Here is a 27268-nt window from a genome sequence, read left to right as displayed (position 1 = left end):
CAGCAGAAGGTCACTTTCCTAGCGTAGATGGGAGGAAAGGAGTCCACTGAAAAGCACTGAAGCAGTCCTAGGCTTCCACTGTGCTTCACTGGAGGTTATCCATGCAGAGATCGTTCTTAATGGTGTTTTAATAGGTGTTAACTAACATGATTAAAAAGCCCAAGTGTAGATGAACTCTTTGGGGAGTTTAAGTCTCATTGCTAATGGGATGATGGTTAATGCCAGTGACTAACCAAAGGAATAGTGTTTGCTATGTAAATAAATAGCATCATTTACTGCTCTCTCTTTAAACTACGGGCTTCTTTCATGCACGCCTGCTTCCTGTGAGACAAACTGCCATAGGACCCCCAAGATGGTGGCTTCTTTCGTCACTGTTAATTACTCATTTTTCTTGCTTGCAAGACGCCATTTAAATCAAACTTAGAGATTCTGCTCTTTTGCAATATGAGGCATTAACTGGAAAATCTTATTACATTGCAGTTTTACTTTCCTTTAAGAGACATAACAGCTTGAAAGAAGAAGCTCCTGTACCATTGCACACTATAATTTGTCCCTTCATGTTTGAATAATAAGGGTTCCAGGCTAGCTCGGAAGATTTGTGTTTCTTTTCTCCCCTGGGATCTCCCCTTGAAATCCCATCTGAATTCATTTCAGAAACGAGCTTTATGGGGAAATGGAGAATTACTCAGACATGAAAGGAAGACTTATAGTATACCATCAGGAGCTAGATGGCTATGTATCTGGAACGGAGTCAATGCGAAGAAAAACCTCCCCTGGATATTTTCTGGTTTGTTGGTATATATGGACTGTATTGTTTATATAGATTTTGCTTGTCTGATGAGGTAATGTCACACCAATGGGGGATTTAAGGTTGAACCGTGCCTTTTAAGTATAAACACTAATTTTCTAGCACACACTGTTTTCTGTAAGGAAGGTTTTGGTGCAGAAATTTCATAAGATTATTTATAACCTAAAAGCGATTCCATTTGTACAACATTTGGCAAACTTATTTGACAGATAAACATATGAGAGAAACACTTATTAGCGCAATTCTCAGTCTTCAGACAAAAAGCTGGCATTTTTAAACTTCCCTGGACTTTGTCCTCAGTTAAAAAAAAATGACCTTTGACTTTTTGAAGGGACATAGTTGAGAGCTTTTTCAGTTCTAAGCATTAGATAATGACACATGATGTCAGAGCAAAATCTGATTTATTTTCCTCTTTTTTATTTTTTAAAGAAACAATGGAGGAACAGTGATCCAAATTGGACCACTGGGCACTTGAATATATCGGTGCCCTCTCCACCATTCAAGCTGCATTTCCACCCATCCCAATTCTGAACCTTCTCCCTCTGTTGTGTTTACGTGTGTTATTGTTACACATCATTTCACATTTAACTTCCCTTTACTATGGGGCTTGTGGCACTGTACTCTCTAGAGCATATCAAACTTGGCACGATGTACGGAATTTAAAACGGCATGTGAAGGGCTTCAGCACCTTTTGGCAGCTTTTCTTTTATTACTAATAAGAAAGCAATGCCCAGAAAGTGCTATGTGCTATACCAACATCTAGGAAGATGTGATTTGGGGTCAGAGTGATGATAGTCACAGGGTGATTAGGGTTTTTTGTTTGTGATGCATCTAGCTCCAACTGCCTCTGCTTAGTTGCTAATTTGCTGTAGGCGCTGCAGTAAAAGTGGGTCGTAGGGAGGAATTTCAATGAGATGTGTGTATTGTGGCCTTGCAGATCAGCTCAAGGAGGGCAAGGAAGAGACTTTAGAAAAGGTTGTGGAAGAAGCAGGTGAGCAGGGTGTCAAGGGTGGCATGCTTGATGGGGCTAAGGGGAATATCATTTTGAACAAATAAACAGGGCAGAATTATATAGGTCCTTGAATGACAGAACAAGAGTCTTAAACCCTGGAGTGCTGGAGAAGAAGAAAACTATGGAAGGATTTTGTGGGGCGGGCATGAAAATCATAAGTCACATCTACAGTACACAGGGCACATCCACACGTGCAGGCATGTGCGTTTGCAGCAGCTCAAATAGCAGCGGCACAAATTTGTGCCAGAGATTTGTGCCTAAGCAAACGTGCCTCAGCATGCACTTTGGTGTGGGACAAATTGTACTATGTGGGGCAAAGTGACCCTGCCCATCTCCTCCCGGATCTTCAGCCAGGGGAGACTAGAGGCTGGGTGCTGGCTCCAGCAGTATAACAATCTGCCCCAGCAGCTCAGGGCTACCTGCCCTCAGAAGCTTCTAAGGTCTAGCCAGCTGGTATCTGGAGACACTAGCCCCTTGTGGCTGCTGGACTGCTGAAGCAGCCCTAACCTAGAGTGGCACCTGCACCCTCTACCCACTGCAGCAGTCTGGCAGTGGGGGCTGCTGCCTGCCTGTAGCCTGCTGCCACTTGCGACAGCATCCACTCCCTTGGACTTCCAGCCTCGTGGCTGCATCCCTGCCTGGGCTGTGGTATGGGCACTGCAGCAGAGCCATCTGCACCTCTGGGCCAGCTGTCATTGGGCCGTATCTGCACAGCTGGCCTTCATGTGGCACTTCTGCCATATCTTCTGGTGCCCCCGCTCTGCCATCTGGGCAGCTGTCGCCCAGAAGATGTGCTTGCTGCACTGGTCCGCTTTGAACTGTCAAAGTTTGTCCTCCTGGCCCCAAATGGCCAGGAGGTCAGCCACCTCATCTGCCCTTCAGCTGGGTTCCTGGTGCTGGCCCTGGGCAGGCTCCTCTGCCTGGGTCCTGCCACTTGCCTCACTAGCAGGGATCCTGGTGTTCCTTGTTTAAAAATTGCAGATCCTCTGATTAACACCCCTCCCACCCCCAAATTCTCTCATTAAAATACCAAAAATCTGGGTTCTTCCGTGACCTAAAATGAAACACCACTATATAGAGAGAGATCGGTTGGGCAATGTTTTATTTATAAATTTACCATTTTAAAGCAATTTGGAAGCCTACCATTACCTCTGTCATCATAATAAAATGAATTCTAAATATCTATACACTTTGGCAGTTGCTTTTGTTTTGTTTTTTTCCATGGAAAAATCAGAGCTGCCTCTGCCCCCTTCACTCACCAAGATGTGGGGCGCTGAGCAGCGCTGGGATGCCAGTGCCCGGCCCATGCCTTTGCCTCTCACTCCCAACCCACAGCCCTGCCAGTGCCCCTCACCCCTGGCCCGCACTAGCTCCCTCCTGGCCGCAGCTCTGTCCCAGCATCAGGACATGAGTTCAGCTGCAGCTGCACCACCCACTGCTTTGTGGCTCTGAGCAGTGTCAGCCCTTACTGTTCTACTCCCTGCGCCTGTGCCCAGGCCTCAGTGATCCCCCAGCTATTCCTGGGAAGCCCTTGACTGGGGCCCAGGGACAGGGCTGTGCAAGTCCCTTCCCTTCCAGGCTGGCTTCCCCCTGTGCAGGCTGCTCTAGGGAGGCAGGGGGGCTCTAAGCCTAGCTCTGGTGGCCTCTCCTACCCATCCCTGACCCTCATCTCCCTCTCTCGCGCACACACCTGCTGCCACCTCCACCCCTCCCCACAGCCCATCACCCCCCCCCCCCGAGTAGTTCCTGGAACCAAGAGCGCCCCCAGGCTGGGGCTGAATGTCCCAGCACCGATGTGGGCATGGGCCAGGGCTGCAGTGTATCAGTTGCCCCTGCAGCCATGGCTCCTGCCAGCAGGTCCTGTCCCATCTGGCAGCTGGCCACACAAAGTGTGAGATGTGTAGGGGGGTGGGTGTGGGGTTTGTGGGAGGCGGTTTGTGGGTGGGTGTAGGGTTCGTGGGGGTAAGGTTTATGGGGAAAGTGTGGGGTTTGTGCAGGCCTTTGCAGGGTGTGGGGTTTGTGGGTGGGTTGTGAATGGGGGTTTGGTTTGTGGGTGTGGGGGAACTGTGTGGGGGTGGGGAGGACTGTGTAGGAGGGTTGGGTCCCCACATGGTGCACTGCCCACTTCCCCCTACCCTGCAGCAGCAGCGGGCCATGGGGCGCTCATGGCCTGCTGCTGGCAGAGACCCCCAACAGCACACAGCACCACCTGAGACCCAGGAGCTCCATGTGGTGCACGGACCTAGCCTGGCCCGCCGGTGCACAGGGCACGTAGAGGCAGGAGCCGGCCCAGCCTGATGGCTTGCACCTCCTGCCTCTGTGGTGCTGGGAGTCCCAGGTGGCAGCAAGAGCTGGCTTGGTCCTGTCTGAAGGTGCATGCCAGGGGGCTGGGCTGGCTCCATGTCTCACATGGAGCCCTTGGGTCTCAGGTGGCACCACGCGCTGCCGGGGTCTCTGCTTGTAGCAGGCCATGAGTGCCCCAACAGCCCGCTGCTGCTCTAGGGGGGGTCTGTGTGCTATGCAGCGGGCAAGTGGGGGACCCACCCCTCCCACACAGTCCCCCCACAACCCACCCACAAACCCAACACCCCCACACAGTCCCTCCCACCCCTGTGTCCCTGCTTACCTGGGACAAAGCCTGGGTCTGGGCCAGCACTGCAGCCTTGCTCCACTCCTATTCCCTCCAGCAAGCTGAGGCAGCGTGCTGGAGCTGCAGGGGCATGCGGCAAGCATAGAGATGCTCTGGCTCTGTGCTAGAGCATCTCTCTGGAGGGCTCAGCCTCTGGTTGCTTTAGGGCACGCTCCAGGAGCACGCCCTCCTCTGCTTTTTTCTGCCATATTTTTTTCTAATACCAGCATTTCCCAGTATCAGACTTAGAGTCCACACTGCAAATATGCAGCACGGGGAACATTTTTTCTTTCCTAACACGCCTCCTGCAGCATCTCAAGCTGCTTTGAGATGCCACAACAGGCATGTGCTCCCTCATCTGGACGTGACCACAATGATCATTTTTGTATCTTTGGTGTTTAAGGACTAGAAAGGGGCAGTCCAGGTGTTAGGAGGCCTTGGAGGAAGAAGAGGCTGTGGTAAGGAAGGAGAAGCATCGTGTTCCATTGTTCATGTTGTTGCGGAAGATGTAGCAGGATTTGAACCCAGGATGGAGAAGGGGCGAGGCAGGACCGAAAATGACCTCAGTGAAATCTGCCCGCGCTCTGCAGAGGTCACGTATCCGAGAGCCAAATCTGGGGAGGAGAGAGGAGTAGGCACGAAATGTGCCGCGAACAGTGAACCCCTTCACAACATTCCAGCATCCTTTTTTTTCAGCTGCTTCTGATTCTGCGTCTGTGTGTTTCTGGCAGGGCTGCGAGGAGCAGGTGGTGTTTGTTGGTTATTTGTTAGTTTGCTTTGTCTCATCTTTGCAATCCATTTTTTTCTGAATACAGTTCCTGTTCCAAGGGCTTTAAAGATCCATTGGTGTGGTTATCTTCTGTAACAGAGGGAGCCGGGCTTCGGTCAGTGTGTTGCGCTTTTGTACATTGGGTCCGGGGGGAGCTCTTTTGGATGCTGTTTAGTTTGGGTTTTGCTCTAATCACTTTAACAAGCCTGAGCAAAGAAACAAAAAAGAGCAAATCCAAGAAACAGAAATTCCATTAAAATGACATTTTCTAGGGATGACTTATGCTTCGTTTGGTGGCTGCCATGTGTGAATATTTAGTCGGGGATAGATCTTCTCTTTTTCACTCACAACAGAAAATTAAGCACAGACAGTGCTGGGAGTAATCGCAGGCAGACACCAGCCTGCTCCCGCAGAAGGTTAAGGACCGGCTAACTGGATACGATGCAAGCATACCGGATTATCGACTGCAGTGGCAACTGTGACAAGCTGGTGAATACATCTACTCACAGTTAATAGATTCTGCTTGAGATGATGTTTAGAAACCGTGCAAAGCCTGGCTGTACTTGTGCGTCTGTTTGCTCACAATTGCGTAATTTTCTGGATGAGCTGAACGGAAAACCAGAAACCTGAGATTCTGGGGAAAGGTGTTTAAGCTACACCTTCTTTCCAGCAAAGGGGAATGGAGCTTGGGGACAGGTAGGTGGACTCTCAAGTCCAGCTCTGAGAAGGTGCTAGGCACAGGGTCTGCACCCTAGGATGTGTCTGCAGGCCCCAAGGTTGAAGGTGGTGCCTAGCCCCCATTCGAAAGAGCCTGGAGGCTTAAAACTCTCAGGAATTCAGAGGCAGTCTGGGGGCGCTTGGCCATATTATGTCATGTAAAAAGCCACCACCTGGAAGCATAACAGTTCTGCGAAGCAGAAAAGACCCTTGAGCACTTTCCACCTCCCTCTTTCAAGAGACCATCCAACCTCCGCCTTATCCTCCAGATCTCTCCTTGGAGTTTTCTTCCACATCCACCCCACTACGAGAGTTTATGCAGGGTTTTCTGCTGAGGCAGCCTTCCCTTTACAACTGGCAGAATTTGCTAGGTTGCGTTAGATTTGCGTTGTCCTGACTCCTGGTTAGGTACCATTGACAGTGCCTGTCGAGTGCATGACGTAGCCAGTTCCAGAAATCTTGTGGGTTTTTCTATTAAGAAATCAGTGTGTGAACAAACGCCTTCAATTGTGAGGGAGGGGAGCTGGATGCCGTTTGCATTTTGGGAACACTGGTGGTGCGCTAGTGTCCACACAAAGGATGAGATGGTTCCTTCACTGAAGAGCTTATGATTCAGAGCCCCCTCTCAGCTGGGGATACCACCATATGTTTCACTGCAAGCTAACAGAGATTAAACTCCTCTGGCCATATGTTCAACCAAAATCCATTGTATTGCCCAGACAGTCTAATCTCTCTTAGTTTTATTGATATCAATGGTGTAAGAAGCGTGGAGGATACATTTGTGATAAGTGCCTATAAGGCTCATCTGTGGGCGTCAACCTGTTTTTCTTTTCAATGCAAGGGAACATCATTACGGTATATAAAAAGAAGCAAATGGTTTGTTAAAATTCCCTGCCGATGTTTGCCTTTGTTCCTTCAAGCCGTACGAACCTTGCTGGGGCATTTGAGCCTTCTGAATTTTTGTTTCATTAATATTGCTGGACAGACTTATTCACAGTAGTTGAGAGCGTTTCCTTTGCTAGCTCTCCTCTCTTCCCAGGGACTGAGAATATCAACAGCATACATGTAGGATTAAATGCTTGTGTTCGGCATTGAGTGCTTCACTGAAAGCAGGCTGCACAGTTTTAAGTACTTCATTCTCACCTGTTCACCCCTGAAAATAATCTGCGACTAGATATCCTCTGGAGTAAGCTTTTATGACTGTAGGAGAACGGCCTTATGTGAATCAGGATTCTGCAGCTCCTGAACGCGGGCAGAGATGTCAGAACAGGCTTTCGTTGTTCAAAGTGCTGTCTCCGTGACCTCTCCTTCACCTGGGTTCTTCTGTAGAAAGATTGGGGGGGGTTAGAGGTTAAACAGTTCTTGTCCTCGATCACAATTTCGTCATTGGGTGATGCTAACATTTTCCATCGTAAAGGAAAAAAAAAAGAATGTGCGTCTTCACTCTGGGATTTAAATGGGCAGACTTACTGCACGCAGCTGTCAGGAGTGGAGGTCTTTCGAAAATGTCACACGACCTCAGCATAATGGTTTTCTTGGGGTCCAGTTTTCCTCTAGGCTGTTTAATTGGGTAAAGAGTAATGGAGTCTGGTCCGAATTTACAGAACCCAAGTCTCGGACCGTGAACTTGACTCTCCCCAGATCCTTTCCCAGGAAGACTGTTGCAAGTCAGTACCTCACTTGAGCAGCTCACCATTCGTGCAAGTATGTGCTTGTGACATTTCAGGAGGTCGAGCTTTTCACTGTGGTTTTCATGACTGTTACTTCAGGTGTTTACATGGGATCAGGTGAGAAGCTTTTTGGCAATTTGCAGCCTCTCACCGTATAGATTCATAGAAATAGGGTCAGAAGGGACCTTCTAGATCATCAAGTCCAACCCCCTGCCCTGGGCAGGAGAGAAAACTGGGCTGAAATGACCCCAGCCAGGTAGACGTCAAGCCTCCTCTTCAAGACCCCCAGGGTAGGAGCCAGCACCACTTCCCTTGGAAGTTGGTTCCCGATCCTAGCTGCCCTGACTGTGACGTAGTGCCTTTGGATGTCTAGTCTAAACCTACTCTCTAACAATTTGTGGCCGTTATTCCTTGCTGTCCCAGGGGGTGCCAGGGGGAACAGGGTCTCTCCCAAATCCTGCTGGTCCCCCCTGGTGAGTTTATAGACAGCCACCAGGTCCCCCCTCAGCCTTTTCTTGTGAAGGCTGAACAGGTTCAGGTCCCGTAGCCTCTCTTCGTAGGGTCTGCCCTGCTGTCCCCTGCTGTGTAGTAAGAGAACTCTATAGGAGTCGCCATTGCACTAGACTAAATCACATAGACCACATCTGGATCAAAGCAACACACTATTTAATGTCACAGAGCATGGCACCTTGTGACTCAGTCAATCATCTTTATGAAATATCTTGGGCACCATCATGGCTAGCATAGCCAAGCCGTTCCAGTTTGGTGGAAATGAAGAGAAGGTAACGATCCATTTTCAGTAGGGAAATGTTTACAAATCAGAGCCCCCCTATAGGCAGGAAGTCCTTTTGTCCTAGCATGGATCTGGTTTTGCTGCTCTAAGCACCAAATCAACTAGTTAGCGTCTTACTTTCCACAAACGAATAATTCACTGTACTGCTCAAGTGTCAGCCACACCTGGCTGCAATCAATCAAGTCATTCATCACTCCTCCGTACTGAGGTTCTGAGTGTGTTGTTCTGTCACATCCGAGTTACCAGTTCAACATTATTCCTTGGAGGTAGAGCCTGTGTGTGTCTTTACAGTGACTAGTTTCTAAAGTTATTTCCTTTGCTGGGGAATTATCAGCCAGCACATTGTCCCTGACACACAAGTGTATTGTGCTAATTAGAAATCTACAATATAGATCCCCGGTGTGAGAGACTCTGGTTGTGAATTGTTGTTGAAAGGAACCAGACAGTTTGCGAGTGCAATTGCCAGGTGAAGTGGCGAATCCTCTTTCCGTTGTCCTTCCAGCACTCAGCTGGTCTCGGTCTCATGTAGGATCTCTGCCCAAAACCATCTCATGTTTTCACGTACGGGATGCTTGGAATTTGGGAAGGGCCAGTTGCTTCTGCACGTGTAAGGCCCAGGTTGCCATCCCTTAAAAACAGGTGTCTTACAGTTTTGTGAAGGCCACGAAACATGCTTCACATCAAACTGCAGCACTTTCACTGCTGGGGAGGAGATGCCTCTTACTTTACTAAGGTGCAGAATTGAAGTAACATCCTGAGCAGCTGCTTGGGATTCTGGGTTCTTGTTTGAAGAAACATTCATGCAGTCTCGCGATTTGCCATTCACGCAGTCTTAACAAACACATAAGCACATGTTGTTGAATCCCCCTTTTCTGAATCAAAAAAAATAAATCCATGGTTTAGTAACAAGGATGATGTGTTGCCTGAGGGGATTGTGCATACTGTAGATCTGCAACGATCCAGGAGAAGATTGTGTGCCTTCTCACCAGCATGAGGGCTCAGTTTTCCCCTAAGCAGTACTGTACTGTTGATGCTTCCTTGCAGTCCAGCATCACTGGTAATCACGTGGGTCTGTACCTAAAGCCAGCTCAGTTTACTTCTGGCCTTCTGAAGTTTAAAAAAAAATCAAGGTAAAGTCATGGCAGCATTTTTTGCTGGCTAATGCGCACACGCCAGTTTTCCAAAGCTGCGATGCCTTTCCAGATGCATCATCTCCTTTGTACGCTGTGCTCCCCATTTATCTGAAACCCTTGTAATGTTGCATGCCCCCAAGTGGTACTGTATAGGGGGCTTATACATCATTCATTTTCAGAGAGGAAATGTGGTTTGGTGGTTAGACTCAGGAGACCTGCATTCCCTGCCATGAGACTTTGGGCTCATCAGCCTGTGCTTTTGTTTCTCTACCTGTTCTAGTCTGTCTTGTCTATGTAGTTTATAAACTGTTTAGGGAAGAGATTTATCTCCTATGGTATAGCCTCTAGCAGAATGCAGACCCAATCCCACTTTCAGGGTATGACTATAGTGGAAACTACATATTTTTACATGGATTCTGTCAAGGGGTAAAGATACTGTCTTCATATCACAGTGGGTTTCTGAGTTGTTTGCCTGTCTGTAAATGGAGTGTAGCATCAGACTAAGAAATCCCCCAGTGCTCAGGCTTGCTGGTGGGCCCCAAGCCTGGGAGTGTATCCTGGTATTGCCTTGTCTGTGCTCCTTTTCAGAGCTTGCTCTAGCAAGGTGGGGTGGTGGTGTAGAAAGGAAGAATATAATAGGCGGGGAGAGAGATAGGAGTCAGTCCTGCAGTTTTGTGGCAGCGCCCTGTAGAAAAGCTGGAGCGTATTGCCACAAGACATTGGAGTGAACGAGCCAGTGACAAGCAGGTCAAAGTGATCTCAATAGGGAAGGTGTCAGTATTCTCCAGCTTTGTACCATTTTCCTCTAATGCTGAAATTCAGTGCAATATCCAGCATCTGCCCATTATGTACGAGAGCCCAGGTTAAGTTGCTCAGCTTCTGCACTTATCGGGACTGCATAAAATCATAGGCTGTGTCTACGCTATGGACTTCTGGCAGCACAGTTATGTCAGTCAGGGGGTGTGATCCCCGACTGACACAACTGTGCTGGCAAAAGCCCCCAGCATAGACACAGTTATATAAGCAAAATGACATTTCCCCGGTACAGCTTATTCCACTCGGGGAATGGTTTTACTGTATTGGTATGATAAGACTGCACCCACAGCACAAGGGTTTTATCTATATAGTGCGCCAGGATCCCTACGCCCCCAAGCCCTCCTAGCAAGGAGCTAGCCCCAAGAAGCAGAACAAGAACCACACCTCGTCTTGCCTAAGCACAGCCACGGAGTGACAATGTATGGGGCAAAGGAGTACCAGCGACTCGAGCTTTAAGCGCTCATTATCACCAGGCCACCTAAACACGGTTGTTAACTGTGCTTTTGAACCTTCTTCCTGTGAAAAGGAAGCCTAGCGAGCTGAGAGACTAGGAGCATGGGAGAGACAGAGCCCCCGCCCCTGCTTGGTAGCCTGCCTTTGTACCGGGCGAGGGCAGGGAGAGTCCTTTACACAAAGACAGCATACAATCTCAGCTGGGCGGCTGTATGAGGACCAGTCCACGGCTTTAGATACCAGTGTGTGTTGCTCACCAGGAAATGTCTAATGAGCTGGTGCAGCAGCCCTGTTCCAGTTTATTTTGCTGCACACTCCCTAGGCTGTTGTGATGGGTTCCAGCCCACTGGCCTTCTGTGCTGCTAAGCTTCCTGCGGCCTGAAACGGGCTGCTGTGATGTTACTTTTGTTGGCATCTATTGGCTCATTGTCTGCTACTCTTGCACAGGAAGAGGTCTGTGAAGCCCAGTGCTTGATGTTGTCAGAGCTAACACTAACTCCCACCCTGGCTCATCAGTCTTCTCCCAGGACTGCCCACGATGAGACTTGATGGGTTTAAGGTTGAACTCTCAGCCTGTGCGAGTGATGCAGCACACAACACAAACATACTTTGCATAGGATGTAAAACAGCTTACCCTTTACCTAAATAGGACAAGTAGTGCACAGTTCTTGACAAAATAACGATGCTCATGTGTGTTTCTTTTGCCTCGGTTTCCTCGCAACACTGAAGAGTTTGTTGGGTTTATCGGCGTCATCTGTGGCTCCTTGGCTGGTTTTGGAACGTCAGCAGATCCCCAGCCATGAAAGCACAGTCCTCTCTCTCCTGCCCCAAAGCTGCCTGTCCTACTTTGAGTCACATGAGGTTCTTTGGTCCCACCACTATCTTCCCATTCATTGAGCTTTTGTTCCTCTGCCCCAATTCTTCTCCCAAGGTGATAGACTGGGTTATGCTCACTGTACAACAAGAGCATCCTCCTTAGCATTCCTGTTGTTTGGAGGCGCTCGCATAACAACTTTGAGCACAACTCTCTTCTCCCTGGACAGTGCTGTCTGTGTATTCCCCATGCCTCAGTGCATTACACAATGCAACAGTTTCCCAGCAGAAACCAGGCTGTGCAAGTTGTGCACAGGCTGCTTCCCCAGATTGCACAGTTGGCGTTCCGGACTTCCAGCTGGTGGAGGGTCATGTGTGTGTGCATTGTGTAGAGTGTTACAGGCTCTTTCCTCCTCTGAGCAATGTGTGGGGGTTGGGAATAACCTAGCATTGATTAGCGTTCATCCCCAAAGCCTTGCCTGACTTGAAATACTTTTCCCCTTCATTCTCTTCCTCCCCTCCACTCTGAACAGCTTCTTCCCTTGCCAGCTTCCTGGGCAACTTGCTGCATTGGGTGCATCTCATCCTCTTGCAGAGCCAGCTACCGGGGTGGTGTTGTGTCTGGACACTAAAAGGGACGCTGCAGGCTGGTTTCTGGAAGGGGAGGGGAGCTGCCGAACAGAATAGGTGGAGCTGCCGGTCCTTCCCCTTCCGAGGTGGGGAGAGCACCTGCCCCCCGAGCAGCGGTGCCGAACGTGGGCACTTACACATCCCTGGGGAGTTGGTCTTGTTAAAACAAGGACACCGAGTAGCGGTCTGAGCCACTGGAGGGCTCTGAAACAGCCCCAGGATATTACATTTTTACCTTTCTGTTTTTCTCACTGAAATTCGTCTCCCGGAAGAGAATGGGGGAAGGACATTGCCTTTTGCTTGATGGTTTTTCCTAGGGGAGTGGATATGAGATCAAAGATGGAATATAAATAGCAGAGGTGTCAGAGAAGTATCAGGCAGCATGGGGTTGGGTTAAATGGTCCTTTTACCTGCTGTTGTCCTGTAATGGCCTTTTGCCTGTAAATAAAGCATGCACTAGCCACCTCTGTTTCCTGCTAACACAGCATAGGTCAAAAAACCCATAAATAAAGGGATCCATAGTAGGGAATGGGTTTGGTGATTAGATATTTAATTGAGAAGCAGGTCTCCTGGGTTCCCTTTCTAGCTTAATCAAAAACCTGTTGACCCAGCTTCTCTGAGCCTCAGTTTGCCAGTCCGTGAAATGTTAAAAAAATTAACACACATTTAATGCTAAGTAAGAAATGAAATTGGAATAATAATGCTGGTGTTGAGGGTTAATTAACATTTGCAAAATCACTTTAGGTTTCACCTGGCCAAGGTGTAGTGGAAATCAGGATGAGCAGAGATGTTGATTTTTTTTTTTTTTTTTTTTTTTTTAAGGTTTTGAGACTCTCCAGTGCATGTGAAGACTGTGCCTTTGAAACCACAATATCAATATTTTCCTCGTTGAAATCCTTTCCCTGCTGAAAGGATATTAATCTCTTGTTTTAGAGTTTGGCCTACCAGTTAAACTACTATAAATATAATTCACCTGTAAGAGAAGTATAAAATGAAACGTCTCTTCGCTTCCTTGGGACAGGCTGATAAAACTTGATAATGATTCCTGCACTGGACTCCTGTGGACATCGTAGAATTGTACTTGTAATAAATTAGGCTAGTGCTCTGTGTCCTGCTGTAGTGTAAGGCTGCCTTGGCATGTTCATTATAATCTCCTGCTATCAGGGGATTTAAAAATGAACCATAAAACTTCATTCCTGGAGTTAAATTTAACAATAGAGGTGTCACCCAGGGGGCACATCTGTTGCTTTTAGGGAAGAAAAGCAGCCCCTGCTTTGGCTGCTTTTCATTCTCAGAACTGAAACATTACCACTGCTTAAGCATGTAGCTCCCACATGTGTGTTGTTTTTTTATGCTTTCTCCCTCCGTGTAGTGGATGGATGGTGCATGGAGCATTTCATAGGTCCACGCTGTACTTATTTTCTTTGTGTTTTTGCAGGGTGACTACGACCCCAGTAAAACCAAAGTCCTTCACTTCAGTATGAACCCAGCAAGCCTGGCCAAGCAGCAGCGGAAAGAAGAGCAGCAACAACTCCAGGAGGAGTGTGAGAGGCTGAGGGAGCTGGTCAGGGTGCTGGAAGGAGGAGGCTCCATCTCTGATAACCCCGAGGGGGTTGGAAGCTTGCATTCGCCGCAAGAAATTGCAGGTGCATTTCTGGTTTCTCGTCACGAAGAGTCTCTTTCCCCTTTGTCGTCACAGTGTTGCCGTTCAAACTGATAATACCCCCAGCCAAGTTAACTGGGGACCCTGCACATCATTTGGTGTCTGGGGTGGGCAGATACGAATAAGGATTGGAAGGCACCAAAGGAAGTGAGCGTGGGGTAGCAGCACTGTGATGGTTTGATGAAGAGGATGTCTGGTAAGGATAAATAATAATAATACTTGGTACTTGCACATGATGAATGAAGCATGGACAAAGTGACCTTGCCTGGACAGTGCCGACAGTGGGCAGAGAGGAAATATCTCCCTCTTTTCAGGGCTGGGCTGAGCCCTTGAGGTCTTGTGGACAGCAGGAAATAACTCTCCCTGCTGTGGGGAAACAAGTGGTGGAAATCTTTTCAGACCTGGCTTAAAACAAATTAATATTGTTTATCAGTGTATATGGGCCCCATTAATCACAGCTAAATTCAATATGCCGTGAAAATAGAGTACATCTTTCACTAGGTTTAAAAGCAGCTCGCAAAATCAGAGTCTCTCCCACAATACAGAGCCTGTCTTCCATTCACATACATGAATGAGACCTTTTAGTACAATAACCATGAGGTCAGCACCTCCCATACACACTCTAACTCTGTAAATCAAGGTAACAATATCAGTAGCGTGACCTGTCATCTAGAACGACGAGTGGTGGCCAGGCAGAGATTATTCACACTGCAGAACCCAAGAGAGCTTATTGTTGTAACTGAGACCCACACATGCTTGCCCTCAAAGCATCTGTGCTGTAGCTGAACAGACAAATAAAAGAATCTGCACAAAAGGCAGGCAGGGCGGTGAGGAGCTAACCTGTGGTAGTGCTGGTACCTGCAGATGGCGGTGCACTATAAGGTGGGTGGCCAAGATGGTAGCGTTTTTCTCGCAGGCTGTATACACCGGAGATTTGAGACTCAAGCAGTGTCTCAGCCTTGGGTGAAAGAAATCTTGTGATGAGATGCTTTCAGCACGGAAGTATTTTGCAACTAGCTTGCTTGTTTTTCATTATATCAACCAACAGTGTTTATTACCGAAAAGAAAGCATTTGCCTTCACGCATTATAATGGATACTGCTGTTATACAAATGAAAATTACAACAGAAAATCTATATAGCATACTTGAGGTTGTGGAGTGAAACCTCCCTCTTTGGGGAAGGAAGGGATAAGATGCCACTGGACCTTAAAGATGCAGAGAGTCTCTCTCCCTAGAGGCATTTGGTTTTGTTTTTCAGTAGCACCCCAAATTGCTAGATACTTTCCAAACACTTAAGGAAGACAAACGCTGCTCACTGGTGCTTCCAACTTAAGATCCCAGTGGAGCAGTTGGGCTTTTCAAGGATAGCATTTACTGCAATTTGAATCTGAATTTCATAGCTGTTAAGCTACAGTAAACCTGGCTGTTTATTGCCCCATCTCGCATTGTGCTGCTGCATAGTTTAGTGTGTCAAATGTTGCAAGTATATATGTGTGTGTCAGTGCTCCTCAAACCCAGTGGGGAGCATCCTAGACAGTGGCAGAGAAGACGCAGAGGTGAGGCCATCTTTGTGTCTCTGTGACTGCGGTTTAATCTACAGCAGGGAAAGCTAACCTGCAGCACACATGCTACAGCTGGCCAGGGCAGCCTGTGTGCGGCATGCAGCAGATCCAGGAGAGGGAAGACAGCACAGTGGCAGGTAGGGCAGGAAGCCAAAAGCAGAGTAGAAGATCAGACAGGGAGCACAGGGCAGGGAGCTGAAAGCAGAGCAACAGAGCAGGCAGGGGAAGGGGGATTGGGGTGTCACTTGGAGAGGACATGGGCTTGATTTGTGACACACCTGCCAGAAAAGTTGGTCCCCCACTGATCTATAGTAATTGGACCATTGCAACCGAGGTATTATATTTCCCATATATGCCCCCTGGGGTTTTTTACTCATAATTTCCATCCTGATTCTACTCATTTGGTTTGTCCTTTGCTTCCCATCAAGCATTTTCCATGCCAGTGTGTTATTAAGTTTGTCATAGCTTACGTGGGATGCACTTTTAAGCTGTTTTTTTTTTTCCCCTTTTGAGGATTCAGACAGGAAAACAAACAGCTCTCTGGGGTTCAGCATGCTTTCAGCTTGTCAGATGCAGTGTGCTTGTGTCCCTTCTCCCCTTAGCCCTCTGCTACATCATTCTGGCTTTTGTTCACAATCTTGTAAGGAAAGGAGAACATCGGTGGCAGCATCTAGCTGGGGTTGCGTGTGCTTTGGCTGCAATCTCTAGCAATCATTTATCACAGTCACAGAGGGACTTTGGCAGGCTCCAAGTGTCTCTAAGCACATATGAAAATGGCTCGTGTAAACAAAATGGAAAAACAATACCGAGGGGACCTGTGTCTGGACGGTCGCTCTGACCAAGTCGCACTGTTAGTTTGCATGCAGTCAGATAGGAACTTCTTCTTCCACTGCTTCCTGAACTTGAGTGAATCCCTGCCATGCACAGACCCTATTGACAGTATTGCAGCAAACAACTCAACCCCTTCCCTCTGCTGCAGAACCATGGTTGTTTTCAACGATGTAGTCCTGCAGGGAGGGTTATTCAACTGGTTGAATATATGGATGTGCTGAATGCTTGGGACCTATACTGCTAGGATATTAGTGCAAACAGTCCAATTATATTATTTAGCACTGAGGGGGTTAGTTGCACCTTGTCATTGGGTGCGTCTCTGGGACATTCATTATGGCTAGGTACAGACTTTACATACAATCCAGAGTAAGTGATTGGAAATGGAACCAAACCCATAACTGTACAGAAGTTTGGGTCTAGTCAGGTGTAAAAATAGCAGAACCTGGTCTGAGAGAGTCCTAGATCAATGTGCACTCAATCGTATTCGAATTAGGTTAGTTTTGGTGCATTGAACTTCGGTACCAGATCCCTTATCAAATCATGTTAGGTCACTGTCTGCTGGCATCCCAGGTGCCTTTGAGGCCGGGCCCCCCCCCGCTCCACCTTGCAGGTAGGTGTGCTAGCATCGGCCCATGATCAGCTACTCTGGCTGAGTGCCCAGCTGGCCTTGCCCCTGGGCTCTTACAGAGCGGAGTCAGCACAGTGGCTGACAGTGGAGGGAGAGAAGGGGCCCTGCAACTTGGTCAGGCTCCCTGGTCTGCACCCACTTGTGGGGGGCATGGGGGTTCCCAGGTCGGGGTGTGGGAGCCCACCCAGGGACCCATGAGCCTCCACGAGCAGGTACAGTGCCATGGAGCAGACCCAGCTGCAGATGCCTGTGACTGATGCTACAGAGGAGGAGGGCGATGGGGTAGTGGAGCTCCACTATGTCCTGCAGCTTGGTCCGGCTCCCTGGATCTGTGCCCACTTGCAGGGGGCATGGGAGACCCTGGGTGGGGGTGCAGGAGTCCACCCAGGGACCTATGCCCCCATGAGCAGGCATAGCACTATGGAGCAGACCCATCTGCAGGGGATGGACAAGCACAGTAGCCTCCGCTGCCTGCCTGTGGTTTGACAGATGCCAACAGTGGGAAGAGGTGTGCTCACCTGTGACCTGCAGCCAGTCAGGAGTGGTCCACATGCTGGGCTGCTCTTAGCAGCCTCCAGCAGCCCAGGGAGCCTGCAGGGCATGCTGGGAGGTGTGCAGGGCACCTCCAACCTCCTGGCCTTGGGCAGTGCAGGCAGCCTGCCCGCTCTCCCTCCCCTATACTGTGTGTTCACTCCCAAAGTAACCTACAGTGTGTACAGAAACCTGCGTAAGTCTGATCGATTCCACCTCAAGCTTTTTGAACGTCTATGCCTAGCCTATGATTGCAGAGAAGTGTAGACCTACCCATGCTAGTTAAACTGTCTCACTTGAGTATTTCTTGCTGCAGCAGTATAGTATAGACTAATTGTCCAAGTATTAACCATCCTTATTAGGTGGGTTTTCAGGCGTGCAAAAATGTTCCCCCTGGCTACTACTGGTTCCCAAGCTAGCAGGGGATATATCTGCACTATGCTCCAGTCACTCTAGGCATAAAAACTAGGGATGCTTGAAAACATAGATGGATGCACATCACAAAAATAGTAATGTCTCCCCACGTGGGAAATAGGAGATCCAGGTCTAACTCGCCAGCCACGCTGCCTACAGGAGTGGCAGTGCTGCCATGCACCTTCCACGGTAACATTCCTGCAAGGTGGGAACCAGCGGCTTGCTGCAGAAACTCTTCATTAACATCAACTGTAGCTGGTGTGATGAGCAACTTTTGCAGTTCACTTAACCGTGAATTGTAAGGGATCACTTTTCAGTATCTCTCATGGAAATGATTCTGTACAGAACAGCATGGATTAGAAACTCAGCAGCATCTCTTGCTGCTAGTTGCAGTCTCTATAAAGAAAGGGGCAATGCTTTTTGGAGGTGGGAAATCCCTTGCTTGCAGAACTGGATAGGAAAAAGGTGAGAACTAATCCCTCCTCCCAACACAAGAAAAGAGTGACTGTGGGTAGGTAAAGGTGAAGCAAAACAGTGAAAGCCATGTGCAGCTGTGCCTACGTGCAGCAAGTGGGCAAATAAGTGGTTTTATTGTACACTTCTGCAGAAAAGGACCTGGGGGTTATGGTCAACAGTAAGCTGAACATGAGCCAGCAGTGTGCCCTTGTTGCCAAGAAGGCTAATGGCATACCAGGCTGCATTGGTAGGGGTGTTGCCAGCAGGTCAAGGGAAGTGATTATTCCTCTCTATTCAGCACCGGTGAGTCCACATCTGGAGAACTGTGTCCAGTTTTGGACCCCCCACTACAGAAAGGATGTGGACAAAATGGAGAGAGTCCAGCAGAGGGCAACAAAAGTGGTTAGGGGGCTGGGGCACATGATTTATGAGAAGAGGCTGAGGGAACTGGGCTTATTTAGTCTAGAGGAAGAGAAGACTAAGAGGGGATTTAATAGCAGCCTTCAACTCCCTGAAGGAGGGGTTGCAAAGAAGATGGAGCTAGACTGTTCTCAGTGTTGACAGATGCAGAACAAGGAGCAATGGGCTCAAGTTGCAGCAAGGGAAGTTTAGGTTAGATATTAGGGAAAACTTTATCACTTGGAGGGTAGTAAAACACTGGAACAGGTTACCCAGAGAGGTGGTGGAATCTCCATCCTTGGAGGTTTTTTAGATTAGCTAGACAGAGCCTTGGCTGGGATGGTCTGGTTGGGGATGGTCTTGCCTCGAGTAGGGAGTTAGACTAGATGTGACCTCCTGGGGTCCCTTCCAGCCCTCATTTTCTATCATTCTAATCCTTGTGCTGTGATACACGCTGAATGGCTTACTGGCAGAAATGAAAAATTTGGGTTGCCTTTAGCCAGTCATCTTTGTTATGTTCTGCAAGGTTGTGTGATCTGCAGCCATTGCACTCAAGGTTTGAAGGCTTATAATTACAGCAACCAGAAAAGGCATTAAGAACAATGATGTTGATGGTTTTGATAATAATGTATTGGCCATTATTAAATTCTTTCATTGGGCTGGAATGCAGCACGTTTTTCTGATTATGGTTCCAACTCCTGGATAGGCAATAAGGAAACTATTGCTGTGGACGCAAAAGCCCATTAAATGTGACTCTATTAAAAAATCAAGGTTATGCCGGACTTTAAATCTCTTTGAGCGTAACCACCAGAGGCTGCAGCACAACTTGGCAACTTGCCATAGAGTTCACTGGTCCTTTTCTCTCATTTATGCGGTAATAGTCTCTATTAAAATGGGTAATACGGCTATTGCAAGGGAGAGTGTTGGAGAGTGGGAGCTATAACAACTTATTGTCCTTTATTCTGCAGTATAACAATTGCACACACAGGGTCATGGAGTATTAATGGGGCAGAGCCGTGGCAGCCCCATTATCGGAATGGTCTCACTTTCTGGGTGGCTCACTTCCCTCGCAATGCCATCTGGGGTCTGCATTGTAAAACAGGGAGGTGTGGACCAAGGTCAGGATGCCACCTGGGGTACTTTTCCAAATTCTTCTCTCTGAAGCAGCCATACAGATTGTGACAGTTTTGAGAAGTTGGCAAAAGGGAATCAGTGTCCTTGGGGAGCATAGACTCCAATCCTTTTATTCTTTTTCGCAGTCTCTTTTGATTGTCCGCTTCCCTTACCTTTGTCTTGTTTCCTTGGCCCACATTTTTTGCTCTTCCTTTTCTCTTTCATACATATGGTTGGGTAGTGGTTTTCTATCTGGCCACTTCCAGACCAGTCCCTTCAAGATAGGTGGCAGTACCAGCTAACAGGGACAAGTTGGTTGCACCTGTTAATAGGGTAGAAAGTGCTTATGTTGCTGTATGCTCCTGATGCGGATCTCTCACTGAAAAATGCAAGGTTTTCCACCTTGGGAGGAAAAACCTGCAACATCCTTATAGGCTCAGCAGTGCTATGTTGGCTAGCACTACGGAAGAAAGAGACTTGGGGGTCATCATTGACCACAAGATGAACATGAGCCTTCAATGCGATGCTGCAGCTAGTAAGGCGACCAAAACGCTGGCTTGCATCCATAGATGCTTCTCAAGCAAATCCCGGGACGTCATTCTCCCCTTGTACTCGGCCTTGGTGAGGCCACAGCTGGAGTACTGCATCCAGTTTTGGGCTCCACAATTCAAAAAGGATGTGGAGAAGCTTGAGAGAGTCCAGAGGAGAGCCACACGCATGATCAGAGGTCAGGGAAGCAGACCTTACAACAACAGGCTAAGAGCTATGGGGCTCTTTATCCTGGAAAAGCGCAGGCTCAGGGGTGATCTGGTGGCCACCTATAAGTTTATCGGGGTGACCACCGGTGTCTGGGGGAACGTTTGTTCACCAGTGCCCCAAGGGATGACGAGGTCAAACGGTTATAAACTACTGCAAGACCGTTTCAGGCTGGACATAAGGAAGAATTTCTTTACTGTCCGAGCCCCCAAGGTCTGGAATAGCCTGCCATCAGAGGTGGTTCAAGCATCTACTTTGAACACTTCCAAGAGAAAATTGGATGCTTATCTTGCTGGGATCCTGTGACCCCAGCTGACTTCCTGCCCCTGGGGCAGCAGGCTGGACTCGATGATCTTCCGAGGTCCCTTCCAGCCCTAATGTCTATGAAATCTATGAAATCTTCCCCTACTACTGTCCCTATGAAGTGTGGCTCCATATGTGTTTGTCAGTGAATATTATAAGTAAAACACAGGATCTTGCTTCGGTTTTTTAAATTTAGTGTTTCAATACTAATTTTCTAATAGTTGTTTTATCCTCCCCTCCCCTCCCCACCTCATCTTTTAATTCATACTTGATTAGAAATAATGGGAACTCATCTTCTATTTTGGGAAGATAAATCAGAGTAGGAAAGAAGAGCAGTGACTTGGGTTTCTACCTTGGTTAAGTGCCTGTGCCACAAGCTTCTGGAAAAGGAGTATAGTGCCCAGGTTGCATGTTTGGCCATGCACAGAAGCACTTGAAAAACAGATTAAGCTTTTGCCTAACGTGCTCACACTGAAAAGGGAAGTTAAAGTCTTGTTCATAGTTGCAGTGTTCTGCCTGTCACTGATTTTTGAGGAAACCAGGGGCAAGAGGGGGCAAAGAGAATCCTCTGTTTGGAATAGGAGCAATGGATTTAATTAGAATAGGTGCCTGACCTGAGCAGAACCGCAGTGACTGTACAGCAGAGGCTTTCCTCGTCGTCAGTGCCATGTCAGGGCACTGTAATAGAGAATATTAATTGGAATTAAATTGGGTAATAGATTAATATTAAAATAATCTAATCTTGTTGAAGTGACAAGCTGGAGATGTTAAAATTTGTCATTGTCCAGCTTGGCTCCGCTGCTGATGAATATATGTCTGACTGCAAAGGAGGCAAGGCATGGAGCAGACAGCAGAAGAAAAGGTGCAGCTCTCCATGTACTGTTGGCCTCAGTGCTTCCTGACCTGTGTATTGAGGATGTCCACATTATGGATGCTGTGTCTAAACATGAAAGAACAGTGTCCAGTCCATAGTCATGGATTCTGACTGTGTTTTTTTTAGTTTCTTTGTCTGCTAACAGCATCCTACCTCATGCTGTGTTTCCCCACGAATCGTGTTGGCTAAGCAAGGTTGGATGGCATCAGCGTTGGGTAGGAGGCCCTCCATTTTCTTCTCTAAGGGAACACTAGACATTTCTGGAAATGATGGTGATGACACAGTAAGGGTACTCTTCCCTTGAAGACGGTCATGACTCAAACACCATTAGAGTGCTACAGGGCTTTTGGAGATGCTTCTTTTCTAAATGGAAAATCAAAGTCCAGGCCAGTGGTAGTCACTCAAATGTCCTGGTACGTTTTGTTAGTGGGGTGTTAACCATGATATCCTGGCCATGTTGCAGAATAGATAATCACATCCTGCTCATCCCCCTGTAATATTATAAATTATAAAAAGAGCAGTTTCACTTCCTGCCTTACGCTATTTGGGATGTTACGTGTACTGATAAACACAGTAAGAAGCAGCTTCAATTCACTGGCAAGTGAAACAATCCCTCTTCCTTATCTGCCGTGCAGAGATATCGTTGAACCTTAATGTTCAACACACTTTAATAACCTCAGATGAAAAATGCTATAGAAAAGCAGAGCATAATGAATGCTCAGGAGAGGCAGTGGATGCAGCACTGGGGTGGGACTCAGGTGGGTGCTATTCTTGTACAGGTTACCGAAGGGCTGTCTCCTGGGATAAGTTGCTTCGTCCCTCAGTGCTCTTGCATGCCAGTCAGGGATAAGTGTACAGTACCAACCGTTTTGGCTGGTGCTTCAGTATCTACAGAAGACAAGTGTGGTGGAAGAGCTAGGTGATGCCTTGTTACTTGTGGTGCTCGTTTTTCCACTTCAGACCACGTAGACCAATATGGGAACTGAGTAATGCACTGGGGCTGTGAATAAGCTGGTATTGGACTCCGATTTCCTTCCCTGTCATAAGTGTGCCTTCTTCCAATCCAGCACTATATATAGCTAGTTGGCACTGTTAGGTGTACCTTCATTTGTCCGAAAGACTTTAGCCAAAGATGGTGTTTCAATATTGACTGTGTCACAGTTGTCAGTAGGCATTCTCCATAAATCCCCGTCACATTATCCAGTTAGGCAATGAAATCGGATGGCCCAGCCAGAAAGGGAAAATATTTTATGAAGTGGAACCTTAACTCCTCAAGTGCCCGTTTATTTCCTGAACCAGCAGCTCTATGGCCTTTTAATTGCAAGCGCTCTGCAGTTCTTTTTCCTTGCCTTCAAAGTCACCGCAGGGGCTTATTAAAGCCCCATCTCCCAGTGCGCATGGAAACATGGTACCTCATATGGTGTGAAAGCCATAAATGCATATAAAAAATCTTCCAAGGTAAAGAAAATCTTTCAAAATAATGTGCGTTACCCAGATGGATACCTGTGTCCTTTATAGACCACACACGGCTTCAGTCATACACCACCGAAATACATTTACTCACAATTGGAAATAATGCATCTTTTCTGGGGCAATACATCATGGACCAATTAAAGAAGGAAGGAGACAGGCCCCAGATCCCAACTTAGTCAGTGTGCAGTGAAAGACAAAAACCCAGGCAGTCTGATGGTAGCTGCTGACTGAAGAAATCCCGGAGGACACCTCAGCCTTGCGGATCGTTGGAACCATGTGATGTGAGGCTCCAGCAAGACACAGCAGGGACTTTCAAAATCCACCTGCTGTCTGGGGAGCCAGAGGTTTGTAATAAATCCTGTAACTTAGTACTGTTGTATCTACTGAATCTGTAATACTTGGCATCAATCAAATGTTACCCCATGGAGTGCGCTTATCCTTCATGAAGAGCAAAGGAGCTGCAGGTTTTCCTCCTTCACCCTCTCCTCCTCATGACTAGTTTGGACTTCTAAGAAGCCCAGGGTTGCTCTGCACTTCCGGAGGGGGAGCAGGCATTGCTGTGCGAACGTGTCTATAGAGCTCCAGAGAACCCTAAAAGTTCTGTACGACGTGCTTTTATTTGACTTGTTTTATTCGTTTAAAAAGTGGCTGCCATCATCTCTCTGGGCACTGCATAAAAGTGAAAAACAGCCATAAAAGCCAGAGCCACTTGGCCTCTTCGCCCACAGACGGAGAAAGCAAAATAACTCCTCAAGATACACTAGGATGGAAAAGAAAGTATAAAATGGGCAGAGACCAAATGCAACCAGCAAACCTGGAAGGACAAAAGGACTTCAGTGGGCATAATCAAGAAAGTAGTTCCCTAGAGGAGGGTGCAAGAACCCAGGAGGTCCAGCTGCCATCAAGGTGAACCCTCCGAAGGAAGAGCCCAATTGGGGGTCAGTCGTCCTTCGGGAGCATCCTCTTGGAGAGAAATAGACACTTGGGGCGCTTTTACGTGTGCTCCAACATGTTCTGATTAGGACGCGTAGGAGCGGACCCGATTGATCGCGTCTGCCGGAGCATCCTAATGGGAACGCTCCGGCGTGCTGCCGTGTCTCATGTACCCCACGTCCCGTGTTTCAGAACGGTAGCAGGGGCACCCCCGCTGCCATTTGAAACACGGGGTGCTGAATTCATGAGATGCTGTCAGCATTTTAATTAAAGCAGCTCTCAGGAGCCGCTCTAATTAAAATATTCCCCTCTTACCCACACCCCAGAGCATGTGTCCTTGTTGCTTATTTGGCAACAGGTGTCCTTGTTGCCTATTTGAGTATCCTTGTGTCCTTCTTGCCTATTTGGGTATCCTTGCATTTACTGTAGAATTAACGATGTGACATTTGTCTCTTAGAGGTCATGTTTGCCTGAGGCAGGGGGCGAGGTTAGAAGGGACTGTTCTGGGACCATAAAAGTCAGGCAAGCCTGAATGGTTGCTGATGGAAAAGCATTTAGTGGGGTAGGTGTTCGCCAACCACAGCCAGCTTGCTAAGAAGGTTGGTGAAGCAGAAAAACAATGATAGGCGACATATTTATAAGTCTCTGCTCCCTGGGGGCTTATAATAAAGGGCTAGGCTGAGCGACACATGAAGGGGAAGTGAACACAACCCTATACCTAGCTGCAAAGTATACCACTTCAAGCTCCAGAAATCGCCTTGTCCACCATTCTAGCCGGAAGCAATACTGCCAAAGCCCAGGTCCTCTGTGGGTTATGAAGTCAGTGAGAAATGAAGGGATCGTAAAGCTCTCCCTTTCTCATGCGTCACCCCACACCTCCCAAATCCCACACCCGTTGGAATAGCCATGCGGTAGATAATGGCCACGGTCCTTCTACGTGCCCCTTTCTGCTGATGGTTTCCTGCTCAGATAGATGCAAGCTGGCAAGTGGTACTGTTTGCCCCGCAGGTCGCAGTAAACTTAGCTGTCCTGCTTGCTTCTGAGCTTTGCCTCATGTATGTTTGAAACGAGATCCAGATACGTTGATGTACAGCCCCCTTTCCTGTCGGTGGTGTTAAAAGCCTGGGTGTTTACGCTGGATCCCTCTCTGCAGCCCCACAGATCCACTTAAGAAACGGAAATGCGGTATGATCTCCAGCTGCCCTTCGGATCCTGGGAGGTTGTGATATGAGCTGCCTGTTAAAGCAGTTTACATCACAGAGCAGCTTTTGATTAGGAATGATGTTCCATAAGGCCCCTGGACGTACACAATTGAAAATGCTCTTTCATTCATCAGCAGGATTGAGAAGAAAGGCTTGTGCTGATGTCTCAAATTCGGGCCGACACAATTTCCCTGACATTCGAAAAACCAGGCTGCCGGCATGGCAGAATGCTCCAGCAGGGGAGAGCCTTAGATCTTTGCTCTGCATCTTGTCAATGTATTGTTTCTCCTGGAAATCAAAGCTTGATAGCTTTATGAACAGCGCTGAGTTGTGGAAATCTACCGGAGAGAGGCTTTGCTTTGGGTGACCAGGTTACAGAAAAAATGTATTCAGACACATGGTGTCAATGAAGCGGTGGTTACTTGGCTGGGAATATTTAGAGCTTGCTGGAGTAAACGAGGAAAGGCAAGTGGAAAGAGGAGGCATTGGGCGTTCTGGTCTCACCCGCAGTTTCTGTCTTGACAGAATCCAAGATGTTCTTGCTATGAAAGGAGCACATCAGGGGGTAGGGGTGACGTGACTTGCTTCATTCATTTTTTATCTCCAGAACCCTGCTTTTTCATTTCCAGGTAAATATACTTTGCTGGCAGCTGAAATCCACCCACCTTCACAAAGCAAAAAAGGAGTCCTCAAACTTGAACTCCCAGATGAGAGGGAAACATGGCATTTGGAGAGGGAGAGAGAGAATACCTCTTGTTTGCTTCCAGAGCCTTAGAGAGGAGTGGGATAGAAATGATCTGCATAACCCAAGGCAAAACTCTGTCTTCTGGGTTTGCTGCTTGTCTTTTTGTGAAGCCTTTCCTCTTTGGGAAGGATAGCCCTCATTTGTACTCCCACAGTCCTGAAATCATTGCTGTGATTATTCCAGGGTTGTAAATGATGTAAGATCAGGCTGTGTTTCTGTATTCTGGAGCAGTGGCTGTATTTAAGAAGTTTATATTTGACAAGTAAGTTGATGACACTGCATTATGTGAATTTGATGTGCAAACTTGTCACTAAAGTGTAAACATGGTGACAGCAGGACCAGCAATTCCCAGCCTAATCAAGTAAACTGAGTAACACATTCTTTGAGCTATGGAGTAATAGAGACTGATTTCCATATTAAATGAGGGAAGCTACACAAATCCAACAATTAAGTTGATATTTTAATTGCACAAAAGTCAGGATATTCTAAGTTATGGTTCCTGCAGCAGTTGGATTGGCACTTGGATGTGTTTGTTACGTTTTCAGTTACTTTATTTGCTATGTATTTAATGTGCCTTAAAGCATGTTTGGTGTTGGCCGAATCACAGCTCTGATGGGAAATGTAACTGAGTTTACTGAATCTGAACCACTAGAATTGGGGGAATTTGTAGTTCTGTTTGCAACCAAAAATAAATCACAGGCAATGGAGTCCTGGTCGGCATGTTTTCCGCGGGTGAGGCCAGATCCAGAGGCCACACAAGTTAATGAAAATAAAATCATTGATTTTGATTGGCTTTGAATCATATCTTTAATTTCCTTGTTTTCCTTTAAAGGAAAAAAATATATTTAATATCACTTTTTGATGCAGAAATTTGCATTGATGGATGGAATCTGTCCTAGGTGCATACACTGGTTGCAGCACCTATTTTGCATTCAGATATACATGGATATATGCAGTGATGGCTAGCTCAGCATGCTGTTGTGCTGATGTATGGGTGCTTGTTCCCTGTACTTACTGAAAACTATTCCCATGCCAAGTCTGAAAGGTTTGTTTTTTATAATAATCCTTGTTTGAATTAGACTACAAAAAGAATGTGTCTGAGGAGTTTAACTGATGGGTACACTTTTCTTCCTCATGATGAA

General features: G+C 47.4%; 1 protein-coding gene across 4 annotated transcripts in view; it reads left to right on the top strand.

The window, feature by feature from the left end:
- Positions 1-27268, top strand: part of MAD1L1 (mitotic arrest deficient 1 like 1) — a 488928-nt gene that overhangs the window by 317485 nt on the left and 144175 nt on the right. For all 4 annotated transcript variants that reach the window (XM_059716930.1, XM_014610725.3, XM_019494775.2 and 1 more), the window contains one exon: positions 13682-13889. In XM_059716930.1, coding sequence (XP_059572913.1) covers positions 13682-13889 — 208 coding nt within the window. The remainder of the gene's footprint in view (positions 1-13681; positions 13890-27268) is intronic.

The sequence above is a fragment of the Alligator mississippiensis genome, chromosome 13, assembly GCF_030867095.1.
Source record: "Alligator mississippiensis isolate rAllMis1 chromosome 13, rAllMis1, whole genome shotgun sequence".
In the NCBI taxonomy this organism is placed as follows: domain Eukaryota; kingdom Metazoa; phylum Chordata; order Crocodylia; family Alligatoridae; genus Alligator; species Alligator mississippiensis.
Note: the sequence above shows the minus strand (reverse complement) of the source record. Positions and strands in the feature narration are given on the sequence as shown.